Source organism: Pongo abelii, chromosome 21 (assembly GCF_028885655.2).
Source record: "Pongo abelii isolate AG06213 chromosome 21, NHGRI_mPonAbe1-v2.0_pri, whole genome shotgun sequence".
Classification (NCBI taxonomy): domain Eukaryota; kingdom Metazoa; phylum Chordata; class Mammalia; order Primates; family Hominidae; genus Pongo; species Pongo abelii.
This window is the reverse complement of record NC_072006.2, coordinates 48,540,914-48,551,015: the sequence shown is the minus strand read 5'-3', so window position 1 is coordinate 48,551,015 and position 10,102 is coordinate 48,540,914. Positions and strand designations below refer to the sequence as shown.

The 10,102-nt window shown below is 48.8% G+C and overlaps 1 protein-coding gene across 2 annotated transcripts; it reads left to right on the top strand.

The window, feature by feature from the left end:
• Nucleotides 1-1,184: 1,184 nt before the first annotated feature.
• FITM2 (fat storage inducing transmembrane protein 2) lies at nucleotides 1,185-9,861 on the top strand. Of its 2 annotated transcripts, none has more exons than XM_054541798.2 (2): nucleotides 1,185-1,766; nucleotides 5,394-9,861. In XM_054541798.2, exons 1-2 carry the CDS (start codon nucleotides 1,197-1,199, stop codon nucleotides 6,084-6,086), a joined length of 1,263 nt encoding a protein of 420 aa, XP_054397773.1. In that variant the 5' UTR covers nucleotides 1,185-1,196; the 3' UTR covers nucleotides 6,087-9,861. The 2 variants fall into 2 exon arrangements, with proteins under 2 accessions (XP_054397773.1, XP_002830377.2); XM_002830331.6 differs by having other exon boundaries at nucleotides 1,300-1,766; nucleotides 5,471-9,861.
• Nucleotides 9,862-10,102: the final 241 nt, after the last annotated feature.

The window sequence follows — 10,102 nt, the reverse complement described above, 5'->3', positions numbered from 1 at the left end:
TGGGAAACTGAAATAGACACCCAGCCCTAACCAGGGGTGAGGGGTTAGCTTTGTGATAAACTGAGCAACTGAGTCTCCAACACCTCCATGTGATCTCCCCAGCATCCAGCATTTTCATCCAACATGCATAGATAGCTGTTTTGTGTTTCTTTGTGTGCTTTTTAAGACGGTCTCGCTCCGTGGCCCAGGCTGGAGTGCAATGGCACCATCACAGCTCACTGCAACCTCAAATTTCTGGGCTCAAGCAATCCTCCCACCTCAGCCTCCTGAGTAGCTGGGACCACGTCAGCTAGTTTTTGAAATTATTTCTATAGATACTGAGTCTCACTGTGTTGCCCAGGTGAAAATAAATTTAGAAATTTAAACTTTAAATGTAATAATTACACCAGGTGAGATGGCTCACTCCTGTAATCTCAGCACTTTGGGAGGTGAAGGCTGGCAGATCACTTGAGGTCAAGATTTGGAGAGGTCAGATCACTTGAGGTCAGGAGTTGGTCAGCCTGGCCGACATGGTGAAACCCCATCTCTACTAAAAATACAAAAATTAGGTGGGTGTGGTGGCGCATGCCTGTAATCCCAGCTACTCGGGAGGCTGAGGCAGGAGAATCGCTTGAACCTGGGAGGCAGAGGCCTGCAGTGAGCTGAGATCGCGCCACTGCATTCCAGCCTGGGCAACAGAGCGAGACTATGTCTCTAAATAAATAAATTAATTATATTAATTAATTAATTTAATAACTGCAGAGCGTGGTGGCTCACACTTGTAATTGCAGCATTTTAGGAAGCCGAGGCAGGAGGATCACTTGAGCCCAGGAGTTTGAGACCAGCCTCGACAACGAAGCAAAACCCTGTCTCTACAGAAATAAAAATAAAAAAAATTAGCCAGGTGTGGTGGCGCCCGCCTGTGGTCCCAGCTACTCGGGAGGCTGAGGTGGGAGTATTGCTTGAGACCAGAAATTTGAGGTTGTGGTGAGCTGCAACGGTGCCATTGCACTCCAGCCTCGGCGACAGAGAGGGACCCCCCCCTCTCTAACTAACTAATAAATAAATAAATACAATAATTATTCCTAAGGAAACTTCATCTCATGTCCCTCTACCTGTACCAACGTAATGAATCCCTGAGCTCATAAACTAGCTTTTGGGAAAAGTTGATCTCCTCTTGTCTCCCGCATTTTACAGGTGAGAAAACTAAGGCTCAGATGGCAGAGGTGTCTCCGAGGCTCCAAGAAAGACCAAATGATGCTGTGACTACTGCTCCAATTCTCCAGGGCTACATTCATCCTCTTCCAGCCTCCAGCAAATACTTTCACAAGCGCTTTTTCCCAGACCAGTGCAAGACGCGGAGGCTCGGGGAGAGGGGGCGGCCAGGAGAGCGCAGAGTAGAGGAGCGAAGAGTTCGGGGACCGGCACGCGCCAGAGGCATCAGCGGCCACGAGGGGGAGCGCGCCGGCTCCGGAGCCCCAGCACGCCTCAAGCGGTGGGACTCGCGGGCAGTGCGCATGCGCTCGAAGGGCGGTGGAGGCGCAGGTCCGGGCGAAGGGCAATACGGTGGCCGAGAGGGCACGGAGAGGAGGACGGTGGCTGACGAGATCCGGCATGGAGCATCTGGAGCGCTGCGAGTGGTTGTTGCGGGGGACGCTGGTGCGGGCGGCCGTGCGGCGCTACCTGCCCTGGGCCCTGGTGGCCTCCATGCTGGCGGGCTCCCTCCTCAAGGAGTTGTCCCCGCTGCCCGAGAGCTACCTCAGCAACAAGCGCAACGTCCTCAACGTGTGAGTGCACCCCGGTCCTCTGCTGTCCCCGCCAGAGCCGGCCCGCTGTTGCCTCGCCCAGAGAAGCCGGTGCTAGCTGCCGTGGTGGACGAGTCATTGGAGGGGAGGTCCTCCTCCTAGCCGTGACAGCAGCATCTGCACGCGTGTCACGCCTGGGAGGCCCCGGGGTAGCTGGTGTCACTAGCAGTTCGTGTTTGCAGACCCACTTTGGGCAGCCTGAGCTTGACTGGGCAGGTGGTGACAAGCGGGGTCGTGTATGTCTCTGTATATCTAGGGGTGTGGAATGGGGTGGGGATGAACCAGCCCATGTCACCACTCCCCCGCCTCCCCTTGGAGTTAGGAGCTGAGTTTGGGAGATGCCACCTCACCTCTGTCCTGCCTGCCTGTGTCAGACCCCGCGCAGACCCCACCCTGCGTCAGATCAGATCCCTCCAGCGCGTGAGAGAATCCCTTTACGACCTGTGGAAGAGCCTCGCCCCAGCCTGTGACAGGCAGAGCCCCCGCCTGTGAGATACTCACAGAGGACTGGAACCCCCTAGTCTGTGCCCTTTCCCCTGGATCTCCTTGGATCATCTCAGCCACTCAGAATGCATGGCAGAGGCCCAGAAAAGCAATCACAGCTGGGCGCTTTGAGACATCTCCTTAACTCCACCCATCCACTCCTTTGCTTGCTTGCTTGCTTTTTTCAAAACTCCCGGTTAGTAAGTTTATTGCACAAAAACTCTGTTGCAGTCATAAAGGGAAACTCTGAAAGATAAAACTGCTCCCTTGATGTGAGCCTAAGAGTTTTCCAGAATAAGTGTCTCCGGCGTGTCCTGAAAGTCAGCCCAACTTTGGTTATCTGCTTGAAACCCTGGTTCCTTTCACAGGCAGCTTCCTCAAATGCCTGACGGGTTTTGGCTCTGGCAAGATCTTCCTTATCAGTCCCAGTGAAGATTTTAGTGACAGGCCCGGGGGTGGTGCCTGAGAAGCCATTGGAACCTAGAAAAGAGTCCTTCAGTCCTTGGTCCACCTTCCTTCCTCACCCACCCTGAGAGGCTGGGCTAAGAATAGATCATGAGAGTGATAGTGGCCCCAAGTCTCTGTCCTGGGTTTAAGTCAGCCACCCTTCGTGAGCACTGGGGAGGCGGACAAGGCAGCTGCTGCTTCCTCTGGCCTAGGTGAGCTGGGAGCCAAGTGGCCTGGCTGACAACACGCCCCTGTTGTTTGAAGGTAGCCATGGATCCTGGAGTTTGTTCCAAGCCTCTGTGCTGATTAATGAGAGGGAACTAGTGAATCCTGGGATATAGAAGGGATCTTAAAAATCATTTGATCCTCCCAGCTCTGTTTGATAGCTGAAGAAACTGAGGCCTGGAAAGGTAGGAGGTATAGTAAGTTAAGTCAGAGTCAAGATTTGAACCCGGGTCTTTTGGCTTAAAGTAAAACCTTGTTGCAAGACTGTTTCTGCCATTAGGAAAGAACCAGGCTGGGCGCGGTGGCTTATACCTGTAATCCAAGCACTTTGGGAGGCCAAGGCAGGTGGATCACTTGAGGTCAGGAGTTCAAAACCAGCCTGGCCAACATGGTGAAACCCCATCTCTACTAAAAATACAAAAATTAGCTGGGCGTGGTGGTGCGTGCCTGTAATCCCAACTACTGAGGAGGCTGAGGCAAGAGAATCACTTGAACCTGGGAGGCGGAGGTTGCAGTGAGCTGAGATCATGCCACTGCACTCCAGCCTGGATGGCAGAGTGAGACTTCATCTCAAAATAAATAAATAAATAAATATAAATAAAAATACAAAAATTAGCCGGGTGTGGTTGTAGGTGCCTGTAATCCCAGCTACTCCGGAGGCTGAGGCAGGAGAATTGCTTGAACCTGGGAGGCAGAGGCTGCAGTGAGCCAAGATCGTGCCACTGCACTCCTGGGTAACAAGAGTGAAAACTCTGTCTCAAAAAAAAAAAAAAAAAAATCATTTGGTCCCCCCAGCTCTGTTTAATAGCTGAAGAAACTGAGGGCTGGAGAGGTAGGAGGTATAAAGTTAAGTCAGAGTCAAGATTTGAACCTGTGTCTTTGGCTTAAAGTAAAGCTCATTGTTGTAAGACTGTTTCTGCCATTAGGAAGGAACCAGGCCAGGTGCATGGCTCATACCTGTAATCCCAGCACTTTGGGAGGCTGAGGCAGGATAATTGCTTGAGGCCTGGAGTTCAAGACCAGTGTGGGCAACACAGCAAGGCCCCATCTCCACAAAAATAATAATAAAAAAAAATTAGCCAGGCACATTGGTACACACCTGTAATCCCAGCTATTTGTGAGGCTGAGGCAGGAGGATTGCTTGAGCCCAGGAGTTTGAGGCTGCAGTGACGTGTGATTGTGCCACTGCACGCAAGCCTGGGGGACAGAGTGAGATCCTGTCTCAGAAAAATAAAAATAAAAAATAAAAAACCACATATGGTATGGGAGAAACAGCATGAGCCTGGGGGCTGTCCAGACTGTGGTTTAATCTGTGCATACTGGTTGTGTGAGTGTGACCCTGGCAAGGTACTGAACTTTTCTGAGCCTTAGATTTCTTGTCTATAAAATGGAACAATGGCACCTTCCTCCCAGGGTAAATGTGAGTGCTCTATGGGAAAGTGAATGTGTGTGAAAGCTCCTGGCATTTGGTAAATGCTCAATTATTATTATTTATTTTTATTATTTTCCTAAGTAAATAACATAGTGCTTAAGACCACAGATCCTGGATTTGAATCCCGGCTCCTCCACTTCCGGCCTCCACTTTTGGTGTGGCACCTCCCTCTGTCTCAGTTTTCTTCTCTGTTAAAGGCAGATAATAATAGTACTTAACTCATAGAGTTGTTTTTTTGTTTGTTTTGTTTTGTTTTTGAGACGGAGTCTCACTCTGTCGCCCAGGCTGGAGTGCAGTGGCATAATCTCGGCTCATTGCAAGCTCCACCTCCTGGGTTCACGCCATTCTCCTGCCTCAGCCTCCCGAGTAGCTGGGACTACAGTCGCCTGCCACCACGCCTGGCTAATTTTTTGTATTTTTAGTAGAGACAGGGTTTCACCGTGTTAGCCAGGATGGTCTCAATCTCCTGACCTCGTGATCAGCCTGCCTCGGCCTCCCAAAGTGCTGGGATTACAGGCGTGAGCCACCTCGCCTGGCCAACTCATAGAGTTGTTAATGGATTACCTGGTTAATACATTTAAAGTACTTACACAGGGGTGGGGTAGGGGAGGAGGGGAGGGCTGGGCACAGTGGCTCATGCCTGTAATCCCAGGACTTTGGGAGGCCAAGGTGGCCGGAGCATTTGAGGCCAGGAGTTCGAGACCAGCCTGGCCAACATGGTGAAACCCCTTCTCTACTACAAATACAAAAATTAGCCAGGCGGGGTGATGCACACCTATAGTCCCAGCTACTCGGGAGGCTGAGGCAGGAGGATTGCTTGAACCCAGAGGCAGAGGTTGCAGTGAGCTGAGATTGCGCCACTGCACTCCAGCCTGAGTGACAGAGCGAAACTCTGTCTCAAAAAAAAAATAAAATAACAAATAAAGTACTTAGTAAGTGAAGTATATGGTAAGTATTTAAAACATGATAGTTGCTATGAGCTGTAGCTTTGATCAGTTTTCTCATTTTCCCTCCCCTGACAGTGTAGAGACCTGAGTCCTGACATGGTGTCCTCTCCGCCGTGTTCCCTCTCTTCACTTCCACTTTCCTCCTCTGTCAGGTATTTTGTCAAAGTGGCCTGGGCCTGGACGTTCTGTCTCCTCCTGCCTTTCATTGCCCTCACCAACTACCATCTGACTGGCAAGGCTGGCCTGGTCCTGCGGCGGCTGAGCACCCTGCTTGTGGGCACAGCCATCTGGTACATCTGCACCTCCATCTTCTCCAACATCGAACACTACACAGGCAGCTGCTACCAGTCCCCGGCCCTGGAGGGGGTCAGAAAGGAACACCAGAGCAAGCAGCAGTGCCACCAGGAAGGGGGCTTTTGGCATGGCTTTGACATCTCAGGTCACTCCTTCCTGCTGACCTTCTGCGCCCTCATGATTGTAGAAGAGATGTCTGTGCTGCATGAGGTGAAGACGGACCGAAGCCACTGCCTCCACACCGCCATCACCACCCTGGTTGTGGCCCTGGGCATTCTGACTTTCATCTGGGTGTTGATGTTTCTGTGCACAGCTGTTTATTTCCACAACTTGTCCCAGAAGGTGTTTGGCACCTTGTTCGGTTTGCTTAGCTGGTACGGGACATACAGGTTTTGGTATCCGAAAGCCTTTTCCCCAGGACTTCCTCCCCAGAGTTGTAGTTTGAATTTGAAGCAAGATAGTTACAAGAAATAAAAGAGTAACAGAGGGGGGACAGAAGGACAATGGCTAATCTATTTTTCAAATATATATTTTGCTTAGTTATTTGGCTAAATTATTGATCCTACTTCAGAGGGAAAGTGTACCAGGCAGTTTTGGTGGGTGGTGCTGAAGTCTGGGGAGTGAGTTTAGTCTTCAGACTATTCTTGGCGACATCATCAGTGTTGCAAGCACCACCATTCCCAGTTAGGCACTTTTTGTCCCTGGTAAGACTTGACCTTTATCTGGAACACTCCTTTTGTCCCTAGAGTGGGGAGCTAAGGCTCAGCAAAAGGGCAGAATCAGGAAAGCCTCTATGGTGTGGCTAAAGGAGAGGCCAGAGCCTTGGGACTCCTTTGCTGCCTTCTCTCTGGTTCTAGTTGTCTTTGGATTTTCATGGCTCTTACTGCTGTTACTTAACAGTATTTTCCGGCCAGACATGTTGGTTCACACCTGTAATTCCTGCATTTTGGGAGGCCGAGGTGGGTGGATCACCTGAGATCAGGAGTTCGAGACCAGCCTGTCCAACATGGCGAACCTCGTCTCTTCTAAAAATACAAAAATTAGCTGTGTGTGGTGGCAGGAACCTGTAATCCCAATTACTCAGGAGGCTGAGGTAGGAGAATTGCTTGGACCCAGGAGGTGGAGGTTGCAGTAAGCCGAGATCGTACCACTGCACTCCAGCCTGGGTGACAGAGCAGACTCCATCTCAAAAAAGAAAAAACAAAACAAAACAGTATTTCCCATTGGTCAGTTTTGCATAGGCATCTATTTCAGGGAGGGTTCTTCTTTTTTTTTTTTTTTTTTTGAGGTGGAGTTTTGCTGTTGTTGCCCAGGCTGGGGTAAAATGGCCCGATCTCGGCTCATCACAACCTCCGCCTCCCAGGTTCAAGCGATTCTCCTGCCTCAGCCTCCCGAGTAGCTGGGATTACAGGCATGCGTCACCACGCCCAGCTAATTTTGTATTTTTAGTAGAGACAGGGTTTCTCCATGTTGGTCAGGCTGGTCTCAAACTCCTGACCTCAGGTGATCCGCCTGCCTCGGCCTCTCAAAGTGCTGGGATTACAGGCATGAGCCACCGCGCCCGGCTTAGGCAGGGTTCTTTATAAAAACACCCAGATGCCTGAAGGACACTCTCTGGTTGTAATATTTGTTTCATCCATGAAATGTTTACATATTGCAACTGACTTGCGATTAGCCACCAAAACAGGCCCTTTTAGATGCAGTGCCTCTCTGACCAAGTATTGGACGATTCATACGTAATGGACTATGATCATTTTCTGTCCATGTTTTCTATTACTATATGCTGGTTTTTTTGGAGCAATAAGATTACTTTTTTTCTGTTCTATTTTGAGCGAATCCTTTACAGTTTTTGATAAGAGCTATGGCATTTGTTCTTTGTTGACAAAACTGAAAATAACTCACAAGGCCAGTGCTGCACTCTGGTACATGTAGGTTGTTTTGAGGGTTTGTTTGTTTGTTGGTTGGTTGGTTTAGAACACTAATGTACTTGTTATAAACCAAACTCCGGGCTTACAGTCTTAAATTCCACCTCATGGGGCTGTTTTCTCTGTTAGCAATGAAACCTGGGCCAGGTATAGTGGCTCACACCTATAATCCTGGCACTTTGGGAGGCTGAGGTGGGAGGATTACTGGAGCCCAGGAGTTTGAGACTAGCCTGGGCAACATGGTGGGACCCCGGTTTCTATAAATAAATAAGATAATCAAACCAGAAAGCAGGCATTTTAGTAACAACCTGATGAATTTTAAGGTGAATCAAGGTAATTTTGCAGAATGCGTTCTTGCACCGAAACGTCCCTGACCACATATCAGTGATATAGACTGAACAGTGTGCTTCAGGGTCATGTGCTGAGTGCACTGATCACTGCTGTGGCCCAGGGCATCTGTACCTTTTGGACAAGATTATAATAATTCAGAAGTGAAGTAAAATGCCTCCCTCTGATGGCAAAAAGCCAACCTGTTTGCAAAATCACCCTTATTGAAGGGTGGCATGGCTGTGGTCCCTCCCACCTGTTACTTGCATCGCCAACCAAACTAAACCAAACCATACCTGGGCCTGTTCAGCTGGACTTGAAATCAGTTTCCTTTTTCTCTCCCCTTTGCAGCACTTTTCAGTTTCCAGCTTTGTCATTCTGTGGCCTTTGCTGTGACAATGCTGGGAAGGGTTAGAAATCCTGTCACCTCCATCCACAAAGGCACAGTTCCCCGCCCTGTGATAAGATGTCCCCTCTTCTCTCCCAGACCGTCTCCTTAAGCCTTTCAAACTGAGCCCCTCGCTGTTGGGGTAATCACCCTTAAAGCCACCTTGATGCCCCTCTCTCCAATTTAGCCTAATAGTAGCATTAACTGAGAAGCACTACGCCTGACTGGCTTCACTCAAGGTTAGGTGGTTGAGGGTGAATCTTCGGTGTAAAATCTTTTACTATAAAGATATATTTTAAATATTTCATATCCCATCAAGTTGCAGGTTAACTTTATCAATCACAATGAGTCATGATTTGTTGCATCCAAAAGGAGCAGAAACACAGGTGATGAGATATGGGAGGTGGCGCCATGGTGCTTTGGAGGCGTTGGTAAGATGTGACCCTCTGTTGCCTACGCCCATAAACCAGTGGTGGGAGTGGCCATGGAGTAGATGGCAGGGGCTTGTTGAAGGGATTGAAAGCTCTCCTAGGCTAGGCATAGTGTTTCGCACCTGTAATCATAGCACTTTGAGAGGCTGAGATGGGAGGATCACTTGAGGTCGGGCCAGCCTAGCCAACATGGTAAAACCCCATCTTGACCAAAAATACAAAAATTAGCCAGGTGTGGTGGTACACACCTGTAATCCCAGCTACTCAGGAGGCTGGGGCAGGAGAATCGCTTGAATCCAGGAGGCAGAGGTTGCAGTGAGCTAGGATCACACCACTGCACTCCAGCCTGAGCGACAGAGTGAGACTCTGTCTCAAAAAAAAAAAAAAAAGGCTCTCCTAAGTGTCATGTTCAGCACCAAAAGGGAATAGGCACAGGGTGACCCCAGAAGTTCATTTGTGACACTTAAATCTCCAGATATTTATCCCACATGGGTCTGATTCGGGCTCAGCACTAAATTAACTGTATGTGGAAAGTGTCAATTGCAGAGCCTTCTGTATCGATGAGGCTTCCACCACTTGTCCATGCTTAGTCCCCTTGCCTTTTCCTTGGGAGCATGCTTTCTATTCCTATGTGAAACAGCTTGACATAAGTGAAAGGATTTGGGCTCAAGCAAACATGAGATGTGGGTTCATATCTTGGCACCACTCCTGATAGCTGTGTGATCATGGCAAACCTCGTTTTCATCATCTGTCAGGTGGAGATGATGAAGGGAAATGGTGCATGTAAAGTGCTCAGCATCTGTGCTTAGCAGGCCATAGTCTCCCTGCCTCCTTTTTCTTGAGTAAGCCTTTAGAACTTTCTGACTCCGTTAGAAAAGGCAGAGAAATGAATATATTTTGGGTGCCATTTGGAGTCTGGGTCTTTTGTTAAAATTGTCTTGTATTATGTTGAAAAGTGTTGGTCACCCCCAGGCTCTGGGGGCATCTGTGATTATAGAATACTGCCATGCTTATTTTGCCTCTCTATGTTGAGATTAATTCACTGACGCCTCATTTTCCACATGCATCTGTCATAGTCTGGGTACCAGATTGTATTTAGAGAATGGCTCTTGCCACTGTTATGTACACACAGATCGTGTGTGTAAACAAGCAAATTAAAGTAAACTGAGATAATGAAATTCCGCATTTCAGCATTTTGTGTGTTCTTTTCTAATACTCTGAAGGAAGTGCAGAGCCCAGTAAACTTCAGCCCACTTTGTGAAAGTAGGTAATTCTTTCTCAATTTGACTTGTCACATACAGGTTATTTTATGGCTAGAGTTGCTCCTGTTTTTCCCCCTAGGTCTTGTAATATAAACGCATGTTCAGACATGTATTTCTTAGCTTGACTTACTCCTTCCCTGTGTGCCACCTTCGTGTC